At 42.4% G+C, this 18,032-nt stretch overlaps 1 protein-coding gene across 4 annotated transcripts in view; it reads right to left on the bottom strand.

The window, feature by feature from the left end:
• Positions 1–18,032, bottom strand: part of CAPN3 (calpain 3) — an 85,558-nt gene that overhangs the window by 1,623 nt on the left and 65,903 nt on the right. For 2 of the 4 annotated variants that reach the window (XM_056810332.1, XM_056810334.1), the window contains exons 12-19: positions 17,399–17,410; positions 16,339–16,547; positions 15,093–15,129; positions 6,779–6,856; positions 3,051–3,108; positions 2,848–2,912; positions 2,098–2,166; positions 82–160 (exon numbers count right to left, since the gene is read on the bottom strand). In XM_056810332.1, coding sequence (XP_056666310.1) covers positions 82–160; positions 2,098–2,166; positions 2,848–2,912; positions 3,051–3,108; positions 6,779–6,856; positions 15,093–15,129; positions 16,339–16,547; positions 17,399–17,410 — 607 coding nt within the window. The other 2 variants (XM_056810331.1, XM_056810333.1) reach the window with 2 other exon arrangements.

Here is an 18,032-nt window from a genome sequence, read left to right as displayed (position 1 = left end):
GGGCCAAGGTCAAGTCCATCCTTGGGTGTTTGCCCCCCCCCAACCCTCCCTCCCTCTCCCACCCGCTTCCAGGCCAGCCACCTGCGTCATTCACGGCATTACGCATTTCATAGCTGTTGATGGTGCCGGAGTGGTCTGTGTCATAGTGTTTGAAGATTTTCTGTCGAAAAAAAATTGGGGTCACTTATTTTAAACAGTAAGCATTTATTAGGGACCTAGTGTGTGCAGAGTGCTGTTATGTGTTGAGGGGGATGGAAAATGGGATCGTGCACTCCCTGCCATCGTGGCACTCATGTGGTGGAAGGAGGCCTGGACTTGGAATCAGAACCCAAGTTCTGGTTCTGGCCCTGCCATTTAATTAGCTGAGGAACCTTGGCCAAGTCCACCAGAACTTTAGTTGTTTGTTTTTTAAACATAAAATACTGATATCTTCACTGGATTGTTGTGAGGGAAGGACTTGGTAACTTTTGTTTCTTAAACTCTTAGTAAAACTGATACTGATTCCAAGACAAAAAAGTAGTAAGGGTTAGGCAATTGGGGTTAAGGGACTTGCCCAGGGTCACACAGCTAGGAAGTAGCCAAGGTCAGATTTGAAGCTAGGACCTCATCTCTAAGCCTGCTCTGCTATCCACTGAACCACCCAGCTACCCTGTTGGTAACCTTAATGCACTCTTGTAAAAATTAAATTTAATTTCTAGTAATAAAATATATTTTGTGAGGTGTATTAAAGATGATTAGAAATCAAGGATACAAAATAATAACCCAAGTGCCTAGGGCTGATTAGCCCATTCACAGCCTACTTACTACATGTTGCAATGTCCGAGTAGAGAAAGAGAGTATAGAGGAAGAGAGCCCATTAAGTACTAAATTGTGATCTCGCCCAGGTGGAGACTCAGTGAGATTATAGGGAATTCTGGGAAGTACCAAGGACTTCTGGGGATTGAAGTCTGGGGTTCAAATCTCCATTTTTACACTATATAACTGAACATTGATTGTGGAGAAAGAGGGGGAGACGTAAAAGACATGACACACTCTTAGTACACTAGTTCAAGTAAACTAATCAACATTTATTACACCCATTGGTTCCGGGCTACTTCATGTATTATCATGCAAAATGTATTTCCATATTATTTATTTTGTAAGTGAATAATGGCATAAAACCAAAACTCCAAATCATAGGGAAAGATCATGTTTTTCATCTGCATTTCCACTCCCAACAATTCTTTCTCCAAGAGGTGGAGAGCATTCTTTTTCATAAGCACCTCAGAATTGTTCCAGGGCCCTCAGACTGAAGCGTGCTACCCATTCAATAGAGAAGTAATAGATTCAGGGTGTGGAATGAAACATTTGTTTTTGGACTTGGCAGTTGTGGGGATTTGTTTCGCTTAGCTTTGCATATTTGTTATAATGTTTCAAATTTCCTTCCCACCCCCACCTCCCGATGGTGAAGGACACAGGAAGGAGTGAAAATAGATTTTTGTAAAATGGAAAAAACAAACCCAGCATAAACTCCCACAAAGGTATCGGTTCCAAGGAAGAAAAGCAGTGAGGGCCAGACAATGAGGGCTAAGTGACTTGCCTAGAATCATATTAGGAGGTGTCTGTGGTCACATTTGAACTCGAGACCTTCTATTTCTAAGCTTGACTCTCAATCCACTGAGCCACCTATTTTCCTCCAACTCGAGCATTTATTAAGCACTTAGTATGTGTGAGGCACTCTACTAAGTGCGGGGGTGGGGGTGGGGTGGGGGGTGGCGCAAAGACAAGAAGTCCCAGTCCCTGCCCTCCAGAAGGTTACTGCTTTCCAGCTGGGGAGAAGGATTTATCTGAGGGTGGACTGGGAAAGCCATCTGGCAAAGTGTGACTTAGGTTCACAAGGAGGAACTCCCAGAGACAGAGAGAGAGAGAGACAGAGAGAGAGAGAGACAGAGAGACAGAGAGAGAGAGACAGAGAGACAGACAGAGAGACAGAGAGACAGAGAGAGAGACAGAGAGAGAGAGCCACCCCATTCATTCCATAACACCCCACCTCACACGTTTTACTAGTTCTACCCACCTCACCTGTCCCTCCTCCCCATCCCTTTCTGTCCTTCCCACCTGCCAGCTCTTGATCTTCTTCCAGAGGTGGTGGAATTCCTGCAGGTTCAGCCGCCCAGAACCATCAGTCTGGAGCAAAGTGTTCAGGGCCACACCAGCAAGTCCCCCCACCATGAAGGGTGGGCAGAGAAAGGAGGGAGGCCTATAGAGGAGCCTCTGCACAGAACCTCCCTCCCAGGGTCCTCCTCTGCTGTAAGGGGACTGAGCCTGTTCCCTTGTTTGTTGATCATCCTCCCCATCCTCAAGGAATATCCATCCAAACCTCAGCCTCGGGGGCTTTAAGGTGGTCATAGTGGGTGCCCACTATGTGACGAAGGAAACCTCAAGTGATCTTCATTTGCTTGACTTGGAAGTCTCAGTGACCTAGTAACCAGAAGCTCACCCTCATTAATGACCAGCTTCTCTAGGTCACTCACTAGATGACCAGGGTCTGTCTTGGGTGTTTTGTTTTAATAAACTCTTACCTTCCATCTTTTCCAAGGCAGAAGAGTGGTAAGGGCTAGGCAATGGGGGTCAAGTGACTTGCCCAGGGTCACACAGCCAAGAAATGTTTTAAAGGTCAAATTTGAACCCAGGACCTCCTGTCTCTTGGCCTGGCTCTCTATCCTCTTAGCCACCCCGCTGCCTCCAATATTAGGTCTTTACAGGAGTTTAAACTCAGATTCAGCCTCCTTTAGTAGGTACCACCCACCATCCCCCTGAGTCCATGGGGCCACATGGCGGGGAGATGTTTAGCAGATGAAAGGATACATCCATCAGGGCAATCATGCTTCGGCAGGACTCCAGGGTGAATCCCTCTATCTTCAAGTCTTTATCTGGGGAAAGGAATGACAAGAAGTGAGGATGATGATGTCATTTCCATTCATCTAGGGAGCCTTTCCTCCCATTCTACTGGTTGTTCTAAATAGCCAGATCTCTCTTGCTTTGGATAAGGAGGTATTCGAGTCACTCACGTTTGTTCACCACTGTGTTGAGAACATTCTTGAGTTCATCAGCACAAATTTCCATATCCTAAGGAGAAATGGAGACAATGAGGATTCTTGTGGAAGTGATGCCCAATTTTTTTTTTTACGCCAATTACATAAATATGGAACAAGTACAATTGTGTCTCTTTTCTCTGGTTACTTCATCAAAAAACGGGATGATTGCTTGTCAAAGGGAAGCAAGAGACTTGACCAAGGTTGGTGTCATGAAGACCAAACCCATCAGAGGAAAGGCTGAGCCCCTCAGACCTTCACTCCAATTCTAAAATGGATTGGATAGCCCAATGACCTCTTCCTTTTACCTAAAGCAACTAGTGTCTGAGCAGTTTATCTGACTATTAACAACAGATTTAACAAACATTTATTGAGCACTTGCAATGTGAGAGGCATAAGAAATATGAAATGGCAATTCGTGCCCTCAGAATTTACAGAGTAGGGGATTTGGCATACACACCAAATAGAGGGTACATTGATAAAACAAATTGTGATAAGCAATTGATATTTGATCCTAGAAGTAATAGGGAGTCACCCGAGTTTATTGACCTTGGAGGTGGTGTAACAACCGTGCTGTAGGAAAACCACTTTGGCAGTTGTATGGAGGATAGATTAAAAGGGGGTGGTATTTAAGGCAGGGAGACTGACTAGGAGGCTGATGCAATCACCCAGGTGAGAGGTGATGATGGTTTTTGTTAAGAAGATATGGGTAGGGCCAGGTAGATGGCTCAGTGGATTGAGAACTAAGTCTAGAGACCGGAGGTCCTGGGTTCAAATTTGGCCTTAAAACACTTAGCTGTGTGACCCTGGGCAAGTCTCTTAACCCCATTGCCTAAACTTTACCACTCTTCTGCTTTGGAATCAATACACAGTATTGATTCTAAGATGGAAGGTAAAGATTACTTAAAAAAAAATGATTGTGAGGACAGGAGAGAGCTACTCCAGAGATGTTATAGAGAAAGAAAAAGAAGATTTGGCACCTGATTGGCTATATGGAGTGAAAAAGAGTGAAAGTTAAGGATGATATGGAAATTATGAACTCGAATCCCAGGGAGAATGTGGTTCCCTTCACAGAAATTGAGAAGTTCAGAAGGGGGGTAGATTTGTGGGGAAAAGATGAGGAGTACTGTTTGTGACATCTAGTTTGAAATGTCCAGTAGAGTCAATATGATGCAAATAGAACTCAGGAGGAAGACTAGGGTTGGTTCTATAGATCTATGAATAATCATCTATATAAAGATGATAATTAAAGTCATGGGAGACCACCCAATGAGAGGATATCAAAAGGAAAGAAAGGAAGGACCCAAGACAGAACCTCGGGGCCACAAATCTAGCAAAAAAAGCCCAAGGAGTGGTCAGACACCCGGGAGCACCAAGGGAAAACAGTACCACAAAAACCTGGAGGGGAAAAGAGCACCCGGACAGTCAGTCACCAATAGTGTCAAATGCAGCCACAGGGTCAAGAAGGATGAGGATTGAAAAATCTTTTCAGCTTTGGCAATTAAGAGATCACTGGTTCTTTGGAGAGAGTAAATTCAGTTGAATGATGATGTTAGACATCCGATTACAGAGAATTTGGAAGAGGGGAAGAGTTTAGCCAAGAAAGGGAGATTAGCTATTATATGACACTTAGCAGAGATGGCGGAATCTAGTTTTTTTCAAGATGGAGAGTTGGCCATATTTGTAGTCAGCTAGGAAGGAACCAGTAGTTAGGGAGAGATTGACAATCAGAGAGTGTGTAGGAGATGATAATGGAGGCAATCTGCTGAAGAAGATGAGAAGAAATGGATTGAGGATGCATGTAGTGGGGCTGGCTTGGGAAAGGAGAAGGACCATCTTTAGCAGGTAAGATAGTGGGAGATACTCTCAGAGGGACAGCAGATGAGAAAGGGAAAAGAAGGACCTTTCAGTAAATGACCTTAATTTTTTTGGTGAAGTATGAAATAAGGTTCTCAGCTGAGAGAGCAGGAGGAAGGACTGTCATGGAAAATTGGAGGAAAGGAGTAAAAACTTGGAACGGTTCCTGAAGGGAGTGGAATAGAGAATTGGTTGGCGGTGGGGAAAGGTTGTCTTGCTGCAGTGAGGGCATAGTTGGCATTAGATAAAATACATTTGTACTGGTCTGACAGAGGAAGGAATATCTGGTATGATATAATTTCTGGTGTTGGCTGGAGCTCCATTCTTACAATGAGGAATAAAAGATCCAGGTATGAGCACAAACATATTAATATCTATTCAGAATGGGAAAAAACAAAACTCCAATGATTCTTTTGCTCCTCGGATCAAATATTCTTTGTTTAGCTTTTCAAGTCCTTTACAACATGGCCCCCTTGTCATTCATTACTCCTTTTCCTATATTCTGTGATCACACCTAACCCTGCTAATCTGCTCACTAAAACCTCCATCTCCAGATTGCACTTTCCTACCTACTTTCTCCTATGAGATAGGACTGTAGTCCCATCTCACTCATCTCCATGTCTTTGGACCTCTTTATTTCCTTCAGAACTCTGCTCAAGTGATTTGAAGCCTTTCTTGGTTCTCCCAGCTACTAGTGTCTTCTCCCAACCACTGTCTCCCAAGAAAAAATTACCATTTTTTTTTACCGTGTCAATTTTTGTATATGGTGGCAGGTGGGTGACACAATGGATAGCAAGCAGGGCCTGAAATCAGGAAAATTCATCTTCTCAAGTTCTAATCTGGCCTCAGACACTTACTAGCGGTGGGACCCTGGGCAAATCACTTAACCCTCTATGCCTTATGTAAGTGTCTGAGGCCGGATTAGAACTTACTAGAATTTACTAGAAGGAAATGGCAAACTGCTTTTTGCATGCCAAGAAAACCCCAAATGGGAATGTTGGAGAGTTGAAGACAACAAAAATGACTGAACAATGATTTTTGTCTTCTCTTTCCCCAATAGAATATAACCTCTTTGAGGGCCTGTACTGTTCAATTTTTGCCTTTTAATTCTCAGTGCCTAGGACAGTGTCTGGCACATGCTAAGCATCCAAACCTTGGTTGATTGAATTGGAAGCCCCAAGATCACAAGTGTTTGTATAGTACTCAGTCCAATCAATAGATTGTTTAATGTATTTGTACATGTGTGTATGTTTATGTGCATATTTATTTATATTTGATCCTAGAAGTAATAGGAAGTGCCTTGGTATTTTTTTTTTAATGAGGAAGATGATGTGTCATTATGTCATTAATCTGAGGCAGCACACATATAACCCAGATCAAATTACATCTTTGGGAGGGAGGGGAAAAAAGAGGGAAGGAGACATTTTGGATCTTATACTTTGAGAAAAAGTTTGTGGAAAAATGTTATTACATGTAATTGGGAAAATAAAATTTGGGAATTGGGAAAATGAAAATAATTTTTAAAAAATCTTAAGGCATCATCCAGATGATGCTGAGAAAGGTGGGAAAGTTGGGATGTTCTTTGTGGAGCTAGAGTGCTTTTGATTATAAAGCTATGACAATGTTCTCATTAAGATTCTGATTAACTTAGGATAGGGGAAGGAAAAGGAGTTATCTTCATGGTAGAGGCAGGAAGACAAGAACCCATCATATACCATCAGTCTCTTGTCTAGGCTTGTCGAAGATTCCTGTCATCTAGACCCCTGGGAAGGAGATGGGGAAGAAGAGTGGAGTGAGAGCATCTATCTGTAGGACCTGTAGGGATGGCTACTTCAGTAGGTACTCACATCACCCGCAATCTGTCGAAAAATATTCTTGAATTGCACCTGCTCCTCGGTCTCCCGGTCCGTGTTGCCTGAGGTTGGCTGTAGGGGCACAAGAGGAGAGGTCAAACAGCGCTGGGGAAAGTGGACAGGCCCCTAATGGTAAGCCAGGAAAGGAGAGGAAGGGCAAAAGGAGACTGTCAATTCAGCATGACTTTCCAGCTCCCAGCCAAACAGCAATATTATCTTTTCCTTCTCATCCCTCCTTGCTCTGAATATTCTTTCTTTGATGGCCCAGGGAAGAGCTTACAGTCTCACTGCAACCTTCTCTTGATTCTTGGCAGGGCTTGAGAGAGTTTCTGGTCCATTTTCATCTATTTAGGAGTAAAGACTAGACAGAACCCTTCTCTTCACCTTTCTAGCCATCACCATCTACCTTAAGAAGATCTGAATTCAAATCCTGCCTCAGACACTAAATAGCTGGCTGACCAACTTCATCTCCCCTGATCTGCTTCCTCATCTCATGAAGGGATTAAGTCCTAAAATCCCTTCCAGCTCTAAATCTCTGACCCTGTGATTCCACAAGGGAAGAGCAGCTCTGCCAACAAGGTCCTCTTGAGCCCCTTTTGGCCATGGAAATGTGCAGAAATGTTCTATTCTTCTGCTAGGGCCCCTTTCTGCACCAACCCCATCTGGGCAAAAAAGGAAACTTCCAGGCAATGTCCCCAAGTCAAAGGAGACAAGTGGAAACTATCTCAGGCTAGAAGATCCTCCCACACCCAACTCTTGCAGGATAAAGCTTCCTGAGCAACTGACCTTTATTTCCTTCAGGGTCTCTCCTCTCTAGCAAATTACACATAATTGACCCTTATTCCTGCAACCCCTTACCCAACTCCTACTTTCAGGAGATCTCTCTGTAATCTGCAGGACCCACCCTCTCGTGTTCTTCTCTCCCTTTGCTTCTCCTTAGTTTCACATTTTCTTGGGCTCAGAAACTGATCCTAAAAGGCAGGAGACAATACCCCAAACTCTGTTTCCTTTCCCTCTTCCTCAGCCCCCCTTGTTTCTTACTGTGCTGGCTGACCGATGAGTGAGAGTGCCAAGCTGTTCTCATGCCCAGCTCTTCTTGGACGAGGCCAGGAGGTGGTAGCCAATCCATTAGACACTTAGCTCCAAAGCATGACTTTCCCAACCTTTTCCCCTCAATCCCTTGATGGGGGAACAGTTCCCCCAATTGTTCCCCCAAGAACAATTCCCCTGATGGCTGGGGAAAAAGATGGAGGTGGGGGAAAGCGCTGGCAGAGGAAGATGCCCTAACTGCTGATTATGAAAGAACCCCACACTTCATGCCCCGGCCACCTCACAGGCCTCCCCCATTGTTCCACATGCTCCAGAAACCTGAGTTGGTTTCTCTGGCTTATCCTTGCCCTCCTGAGACTCATGGTCCACACCCAGCTCCTTGTTGCTGTTTGCTCTGTCAGACACGAAGATGATGGGCTAGAGAGAGGAAGGAAGATGTTGGAAAGGGGAAAGGTAGCAAGCTTGGGAGACTTCAGGGGACCCTGGGAAGAAGACTCATTTCCAGGCTTCCTCTGTTGTCCCCGCGCTAAGCAGAAGCTGTCTCTTGCCAAGTAGCAGCAGTGCAGAGATTAAGTGCAGTAAAGATTAAATGGAGAAGTGAATGCAGGCAAGGGAGCAGTCCCTGAAAAGCACAGAGCCTGAGGACTCGGGGGAATTGTTCCTTTCAGGGTCCGTTTCATGGCTTACAGAGATGGGGAGGGGACCCCTCGAGTCCATCTAGTTCAACCTATACTATAGTCAGGGGTGTGTTGGAGCTGATTTGTACCAGCTGGGCAATTATTACATTTTCCATGTATTTGCCCCATGGAAATTGACAAAAATGACAAATCAAGACTTGATGTATTGTTTTGTTGATTGTCTATAGACTTAAGAAAATGATAGAGGGGGCAGCTGGGTGGCTCAGTGGCCTGAGCCTGGCCTAGAGATGGGAGGTCCTAGGTTCAAATCTGGCCTCAGACACTTCCCAGCTGTGTGACCCTGGGCAAGTCACTTGACCCCTATTGCTGCATTAAAAAAAAAAAGTGATGGAGCAAATGATAATAATGCTGATTAAACTTAGAAATGTCTAGTGCATACATGTCTTAATTGGAGAGCTGATTGTTAAAACATTTACCAGCATACCTTGCTTATACTTAATGAAAAATCTTTTCCGTATCCCCACCAAATGGTCATCTAGCCTTTTTTTTTTAACTCTTATATTTTGTCTTAGAATACATATAAGTGACTTACCCAGGGTCACACAGTCAGGAAATGTCTGAGGTCAAATCCGAACTGAAGTCCTGACTCGGGGCCTTGTGTTCTGTCCGCTGTGCTACCTAGCTACTCCTTATCTAGCCATTTCTTGAAGAATTCTGATAAAGGGTATCCTGCCACCTCCTGAGGTAGCCCATGTCACTTCCAGGCAAATCTTAATTTGGAGGTTTCTCTAAACATTGTGGCCTAAATCAATTTGTACATCTACTTCTTTGCTAGTTTTGTCTTTTGGGACTGGGGGCAAGCCGAATTCCTCTTTAATATGCAAAGACTACTATGTTCCAAAGTGTTTTTAGGCTAAACAACTTCCTGTGGCACAGTCTTTAGTACTCTCTTCAACCTGGTAGCTCTCCTCTGCGTAATGTCCTTCCTAAAATAACGTCCAGAACTAAATATGATATACTTAAACCAGCACTTCTCAAGCTCTCTGGACCTCCTTTATATTCTTAAAATGAATGAGGACCCCAAAGTGCTTTTGTTTATATGAGTTATGTCTAGCAATTTTTACTGTATTAGAAATTAAAATGGATAAAATGTTTAAATATTTTAATATTTTTTTTCCTAAAAATTCTTACCTTTTGTCTTGGGATTCAGACTGGGTATCAGTTCCAAGGCAGAAGAATGATAAGGCCTTGGCAATGGGGGTTAAGTGACTTGCCCAGGATTACACAGCTAGGATGTGTATGAGGCCAAATTTGAACCCAGGACCTCTTATCTCCAGGCCTGGATCTCTATTCACTGAGACACACTACTGCCCCTATTCATTTTTTAAAAAAATAGTAAGGCTTATAATGCACATCTCCTTTTTATCCTGTGTATAGCTTACTTTGTATATATTTATTTATATCATTAGACTGTAAGCTCCTTGAGGGCAGGGACTGTCTTTTACTTCTGTTTTTATCCTTAAGGATATTCCCAGTGCCTGGCACATAGGAAATATTTAATAAATGTTTGTTGATTGATCAACTGGCATACATGCACACATGTAAATTTTTTGCTAAAATAAACTTTATTTTTATAAGAAAGAATTCAGTTAAACATTTATTTTTTTTTAACCTTAGACAATCATTTAGTTCAACTGTTTCATTTCACAAAAAAAGTTATGTGATTTTTTTGGCTTCAGTAGCCTCAAATAGAAAATGAGGCTATTATTTGGCTTGTGTAAAGCTCTAAGACCAATAAGTTTTGGATTTTTCTATACCTTCAAAGGATAGTAATGACAGTTTCCAGTCTTTGTTCTTAGACTCTTATATCTTGGCTTCTGGGAGGGAGAGGGCCATGTTATAGATTTGTTCAGGTGAATGCCCAGCACTTTTAGTGATCTATGAAGACCCGTCTCTGTCTCTGTCTGTCTCTCTCCCTCTGTCTCTCTTAATAAAACCCCTTATCTTCTGTCTTAGAATTGATACTAAGTGTTGCAGAAGAGTGGTATGGACTAGGTAAATGGGGTTAAGTAACTTGTCCAGGATCACATAGAGTGTTTGAGACCAGATTTGAACCCAGGATCTCCTGTCTTCAGGCTTGGCTCTCTATCCACTGAGTCACCTAGCTGCCCCTATCCTAATCTTTAAGTGACTCCCTATCCCTCAATTTTTATTTCTTTTACTCTGTGTTTGGGAAGAAGAGAAGCAGGGTTGGGAAATAAATATTTCTGAGGTGCTTGAAGAGCTGGTCCTTCTCTATCTGCTGTGAAAAGGTCTAGGCACCATATTGGCAAACCTATGGCACGTGTGCCGGAGTGGGCTGCTCCCCTCCCCCTCTCTATCACACCTGAGGACATTTCTGACATAACCCACCCCTCTACCTAGCAGCCCAATGGGAGTGCTTCCTCCTTCCTGTCTGGGGTAAGGTGAGGGTGGAGTGGGGGGGGGGACTCACATGCAGCATGAGGGTTGTAGTTTGGGCACTCGGTCTCTAAAAGGTTTACTATCACTGGTCTAGGCTATAGCCATTTCTAGGAATGCTGTAATTATAGCAAGGATGGAGCCTCACCCTCAGAGTCTAGCTGTGGGGTATTGGTTTTTCATCTTGTAAAATACTGGATTTAACTTGGGGTTTTATTTTTAAACTTTCAGACTTAAAAAGGAATAACTATATTTCAATATAATTAGTTTCCTTTATAACCCTATGTTAGGGGTTTTTTAGGCATTTTGGATTTACTTATTTAAATTTAGTCTTATTTTATTTTAGATTTAAAAAACTTGTTTTGAGAAGAGAGCCAGAGGTTTCCCTAGATTACCAATGGAGCCCATGACACAGTTTTAAGAGCTCCTGTCCTAGAGGGAGATTGTTAGTTTCCTGAGAGAACATTTACCTGGGTTTTTTTTTCCTTTTCCCTGAAAAGGGCTGCCAAAATTATCATATTTCTTGCCTTTTCAATGGGTGGAGAAGAGTGGGGTGGGAGGGAAAGATTTTGGAACTGAAAATAAGAATAAATAAAAGGTCACCAAAATGCCCTGCACCCTTAGGGCTTCTGTCCCTCACTGACTGTCCTAATGGAAGTTCTCTTTCCCCATCATCCTCAGAAGTGTGGCACAGACAGCTAGGTAGGTACCAGTGTGTCCTGTGTCCATTCTTGGGCATCTTATGCAGGGAAAGACATGAGTATCCCTCTGACAACTCGCACAGCACTCAGACCCTCCCAGGTTCCTCCCACTCCACTTAAAAGCCATGAAGTGCATGCTTAGAGAGGATCTGGGAAGCTACTAACCATTAATTCATTCATCCACTATGGGCAAAGCATATGTTAGGCAATTAAGTGGGCTGTTAAGTGAAGCATCCTCCAGGGGAACAGCCATGGAAGAACTGTGAAGAGCATTAGCAGCAGCCCCCATCCCCCCCAACCCCGTGCTCTGGATGTGTGCAAAGGAAGGAACAAACACCTGCTCTAGCCATCACAGCACACCTACATGCTGTCTACCTCCGGTAGCCTCTGCCCTGTCACACCCACCTTGTTCTTTTTCTTTTTCTGTACAAAGAAAGAAACATCAAGTGCAGAATGAGTGAAAGCAGGTTCAGAGGGAGCCCACTGGCCTGCCTGTCATTCTTTTCTGTGATTCGTGAAGCCAAGCCATAACTCAACAATCCAGGACTAGATCACAAAAGGCAAGAAATTGAGCCATAATAGAGCCAAGGAAGTGAGCAGACAGTGAGAGAGGAGGAGAATACATCTCCCACCTTCCTCTTCTCCCTCCTCTCTTTCCATTTCTCTCCTTCCTTGCTTCCTTGCTTCCTTGCTTCCTTCCTTGTCTCCTTGCTTCCTTGTCTCCTTGCTTCCTTGTCTCCTTGCTTCCTTGCTTCCTTCCTTCCTTCCTTGCTTCCTTCCTTGCTTCCTTGCTTCCTTGCTTCCTTGCTTCCTTCCTTCCTTCCTTCCTTCCTTCCTTCCTTCCTTCCTTCCTTCCTTCCTTCCTCCCTCCCTCCCTTCCTCTCTCCCTTCCTCCCTCCTTCTCTTCCTCCTTCCATCCCTCCCTTTCTTCTTCTATTCTTTCTTTCCTCCCTCCCTTATTTCCTTCTTCTTTCATGATTAAAACTATCTTGAGATTCTGATTTAGGGGAAATAATAGAAGTTTATTGATTATATCAGAATTGGTTAGGTTAACATCATAATCAATAAAGTGATACAGTCTCTATGTCCCTCTTGCAATTAGGAACAACTTGAGCTGGGTCAGGCAGTCTAATAAATAGATTTTTAGGGGCTTGATTCTCAGCCCCTTCCTTGACCATACCAAGACATCTTTAATTGGTAATAGCTAATTAAGAGGTGGTTCATCAATCTTATCACACACCCCCATCCCCACAGGTAGATAAGGCACAGTAGGCTAGAAAAAGACCCTTGTCTCCTTCATTTATTATCAAAATTCTGTTAAAAAGGAAGACATTCCTCAGGATTTCCAAGGACAAAAAAAATACAAAAAGTAGTGGACTAGTTGGTTTCTCTGGTATAGATTACAGAATACCAGAATACAAAGTAATTCTCCCTAATATATAGCAATTAATGCAGTATATGAAAAATAAATTCTCACCTATCTTAGAATTAATAGTGTTTCAAGAGAGGAGTGGTAAGGGCAAGGCAATGGGGCTTAAGTGACTTCCCCAGGGTGTCACACAGCTAGGAAATGTCTGAGTCCACATTTGAACCCAGGACTGCCCATGTCCAAGCCTGGCTATTTATCCACTGAGCCACCCAGCTGCCTGCTGCCACCTCCCACCTTGGTTTCTAAGAAGAGTGGTGATGGTGTAGTTTGTAGTATCCTCTTTGATTAATCATGCCTAGGGAATATAAAGTCAAGTCAGTTTCCTCATCTATAAAATGAGAGTTGGGCTAGATGCCCTCTAAGTTCCTTTTCAGCTCTAAATTTATGATTCTTTGATCTGCTAATCCTGGATTTTCTGGCTAACAAAATTTTCTTTAATTAAAAGTTGCCTTCTAGTTTTCAAAGGCTCAAAATGCAATGAAATGCCTGTAATACTCCATCTATACTGAGTAGAATTTGAAAGATCAAAGGCTTAGAACCCCAAATCAAGCAGAAGTAACCAGGGCCAGGATTCTCTCAACATTGCTCAATCCCCAAAGTGTTCCATTGTCACATAAGAGTGAGGAACAACAGTTGTAGGCTTTGAATGAAGATTTTTGAGCAGGAGATAAATGATAAAAATTATATTTAAGAAAAACAAATTTGGAATTAGTAGTAGTAATGATAATACCTCACATTTATATACTGCTTTGGGGTCTCTGGAGCATGTTGCATACAGCATCTCATTTGATCCTTACAATATCCCTATGAAGTAGGTACTATGATTATTCTTTTTGTTTTCTACAGAGAGGTTAAGGTTAAGCTTATAAGTAGTAAATAACAGAAATGAAATTTGAACTTGGGTCCTCTGATACCAAATTCAGTCTTCTTCACATTTCATCCTTAATATTTTGATGTTGTTTTATTTTATTTTTTAAACTCTTACCTTCCATCTTAGAATCAATACTGTGTATTGGTTCCAAGGCAGAAGAGTGGTAAGGACTAGGCAATGGGGGTTAAGTGACTTGTCCAGGGTCATGTGACTAGGAAGTATCTGAGGTCAAATTTGAACTCAGGACCTCCTGTCTCAAGCCTGGATCTCAGTATATTGAACCACCTTAGCTGCCCCTTTTCTGTGTTGTTTTTTTTTCAGAGATGTTTTAGGACCCTGCAGTGTCTCATGTTGAGCACTTTGAATGTTAATTATCACTGTAACAGCAAAGTGCAGAAGTGCTGATAAGGAGATTCTAGTTACTGAGACCCTGGTTATCTGAGAGTTGACTATATTTTTATTGGCCAAGGCTATTCACAACTAATCCCTGAATAGAGGCGGGATTTGCAAATCTATAAGTAAAAATAACTTTGTCAAAGTCTTTCATGAACTACTGTTTTGAGGGAACTTTAAAACTCCAAAAGTTAAGGATTGAAGATTTTTTTAAAAAAGGCAATTAATTGATAGTGATCTTGAAGACAAGTTAAAAAACAAAGGAGACCCAAGAAGAGACTCCCAGACCACAGAACGTTTTAAGATTCCTTTCTGGTTTCTTGCCCTTTAGCTCCATGGCAGGCCCTTCCTTAGACGGTGGATTTGAGAGAGAAGAGGAGTGTACAGACCCAAACACAAATCCATTTAGTGGATCTGACTTTGAGCCAATATCTTGGCAGAGGAGACATAGAGAGGGCTGGGTGGGAAGGGAGACACCCATTTACATCAGTCCTGGGACTTTATCCAGACAAATGTGGCCCCATATACTCTTACTCATAGCCTAGATGGCCCCTTTTGTCCTAGGCTCCTCTCTTTGCTCTCTCCTCTGGCCTCCAGGATGTATAAATGCACTCAACAGGATAAGGCCATCTATCTGCAGAAATTCCAAACTTGGTTTTTAAGAAAGAGCTTTGTCTCCTAACCAGTGCTTCCTACTGGTTGATCTCAGACCCAAGAGCCGTGATTATGGCTTGGGAAGATCATCCCCCCCTGAGACTGCACTTACCACAGGATGGTCCACAGCAATTGTATTTTCGACATCTCTGTTAGGAAAACACATTTACAAAGGCATTAGGAAGAGCGATGAATATTATTGGTACCGACAATTTCATTTTCTTCTGCTTTAAAAAAAAAATCAAACAAGTCTTTGTTCCAACTAGGTTTTTATTTTTTTCAAAACTCCCTTAAAAACCTTTTTTTTTTGTATGGTTCAACAAATATTTTCTTTATATACACCCTTTCACTTATATGTGATCACAGAAAGTAAAATCTCCTTCAAATGAGAATTATTACATTTAGGAGGAAATAGAGGATAAAATAAGTAAATTAAGATATCTCTTTGGTACTCTGGTGCATTCTGGAGACTTAGACAAACTCCCTATCCCTCCCTATCCTTATTTAAGCAAATTTAATGTCATATTTCTTTTTAATCCTCCAGTGCATCTAATACAATGTTAAGTGCCTAGGAGGTGCTAAAAAACAACCTCATCATCATTTAACTGGTTAGTGGTTATTTATGTATCAATTAAAAAAAACTTTTTAAACTCTTACCTTCCAACCTCGAATCAATATCATGTCTTGGTTCTAAAGCAGAAGAGCAGTAGGGACTAGGCAATGGGGGTTAAGTAAATGACTTGCCCAAGGTCACACAATTATGAAGTATCTGAGGCTAGATTTGAACCCAGAATCTCCTGATTTGAGAGCTGGCTCTCAATCCACTGAGCTACCTAGCTAACCCCTAAATTTTTAAAATGTCAATTTTGCCAATTGCTTCTTTGATTTTCAGGATGTCTAATTTGATGGGCTTTGATTATCTTTTATAGTTTTTTTTAATCGCATCCCCAGTTCATTGATCTGTACTTTCTTTTGTTCATGAAAGTAATCTATAGTTTCCAATATTTGGGCAAAGGACCTGGACTACCTGTGAACTATATCTGCTGGGGCCAACCAGACAACTGGCAATCTACTGGGTAAAGTAGCCTAGACATGGTACTGCTGGAAAGAAGGGGTGCATATAACCCTGGGAAGGACAGAGGCAGGGGATGACATCTGCATGCACAATGGAAGAAAGACTTCTGGAATGGAATCCTTCCTGGTGTCACCTTGGCTGCCTTCCCTCTTCCAGTGTATATCCATATTTCACCCTGGATGCCCAGAACTCTTGTGTCCCCTTTTCCCTTAGAAAACATTCCTGAAAATGGCAATGAATACATTCTATTTTCTAGGATCAGTTGGGAAAAGTTAGTACTCACTCAGAGAGGTTCCTCTTTTCAGAGAAGACCCGAAGGATGAATTCTCCTTCCTGGTGGGGATCGTAGGTGGAGGGGACGATGACATATTCACTGGGGGGCAGGCGGAAGCGCTCGGATACTTCACGCATGTTGATATAGGTTTTACTCCGAGCTTTGGAGGCGTTGTACAAGAAGAAATCCTTTTGAAGGTGCTGTTTGTTCCCATGCATCTGCAGAGGAGGAAGAAAGTCCAAGTGGAAGGAAGCAGCACTCCCTCCAATCTTGGATTCAAATCCTGCCTCTAATACCTGTGGGACTTTAGGCAAATCACTTAAACCTCTCTGAATCTTCATTTTTCTCATCTATAAAATGAGGAGGTTGGAATAGAATGGCCTCTGAGGTACCTTCCAGTTCTAGATTGATCATCCCAGATTAGGAAAGTGTACTTTCATAGTGTACTTCCATGAAAGGCCCTGAGAGAACGGAATAGGGGGAGAATTGAAAAGAATATTACTGCTTTCCCACATGAGGCACCTATGTGGCATAAGATAAAATTCTCGACCTGAATCTGAGTTCGAATGTGACCTCATACACATACTAGCTAGGTCAGTCACTTTACTGCTGTTTCCTCAACTGGAAAATGGGGGGTCATAATAGCACCTACCTCCCAGGGTTAAGAAATAATATTTGTAAGACATTTAGCATAATTCCTGGCACATAGAAGGTACTTAATAAATGTTTGTTTCATTCTTTGTTCCATTCTTCCATCTTTACCCAATCCACCCTCATTCATGGAAGTAAAGACATCCAGGGGAGGGATAGGGAGTTTGTCTAAATCTCCAGAATGCACCAGAGTACCAAAGAGACATCTTAATAGTCAAAGGTTCAAGAAGCTAGCCTATATCTGGAGAAGTGTGAGGAAACACCAAGAATAAGACCTGAAGAGGGAATGAGGTAGAGAAGGGTAAGTCTTTTTACTTCTCTGGCACCAAACCCCACCTTCTCAAGGTTCCATAGACTTGTTCCCTCCCTGCACCCTCAATAACATGGTACAGTGCTGCTCCTGATGCCACTTCCATACCTCTTTTGGCACCTGAAAAAGAAAGCAGAGAAAAAAAATGTTTAGGCTCCATGATATCAGCCTGGGGAAGAAACACTAGGTGACTGGGAGATTGTATTCAGAACAACAAAGCAAACATCCATACCAATTGGCTAGTTCCAATTTTTCACCACTCAGGCTTCACTATTCATTGCAAATCCCCCAAATCAGGATTTCTTATGTGGGGGATCAAGGTTTTTTTTTTTATATATTTTCATAACAATTTAATGACAATTTATTTCCTTTGTAATTCTATGTATTTTACTTATCAATTTTAAACCCTTACTTTCTGTCTTAGAATCAATACTGTGTATTGGTTCCAAGAGAGAAGAGTGGTAAGGGCTAGGCATTTGGGGGTAAGTGACTTGCCCAGGATCACACTGCTAGGAAATATCTGGGGTCATATTTGAACACAGGACCTCCCTTCTCTGGGCCTGGCTCTTAAACCACTAAACCACCTACCTGCCCCCTATGTATTTTATCTTAAAAATTTAAAAACCTTATTGTGAGGAGTCTATAGGGTTTGCCAGACTACCAGGAAGGTCCATGACAGTTAAGAACTCCTGCTCTAAATGAAACGGCTTGGCTACCCAGAACTGCCAACAAATCCCTAGGG

This window comes from Monodelphis domestica, chromosome 1 (genome assembly GCF_027887165.1).
Source record: "Monodelphis domestica isolate mMonDom1 chromosome 1, mMonDom1.pri, whole genome shotgun sequence".
Classification (NCBI taxonomy): Eukaryota; Metazoa; Chordata; class Mammalia; order Didelphimorphia; family Didelphidae; genus Monodelphis; species Monodelphis domestica.
Note: the sequence above shows the minus strand (reverse complement) of the source record. Positions and strands in the feature narration are given on the sequence as shown.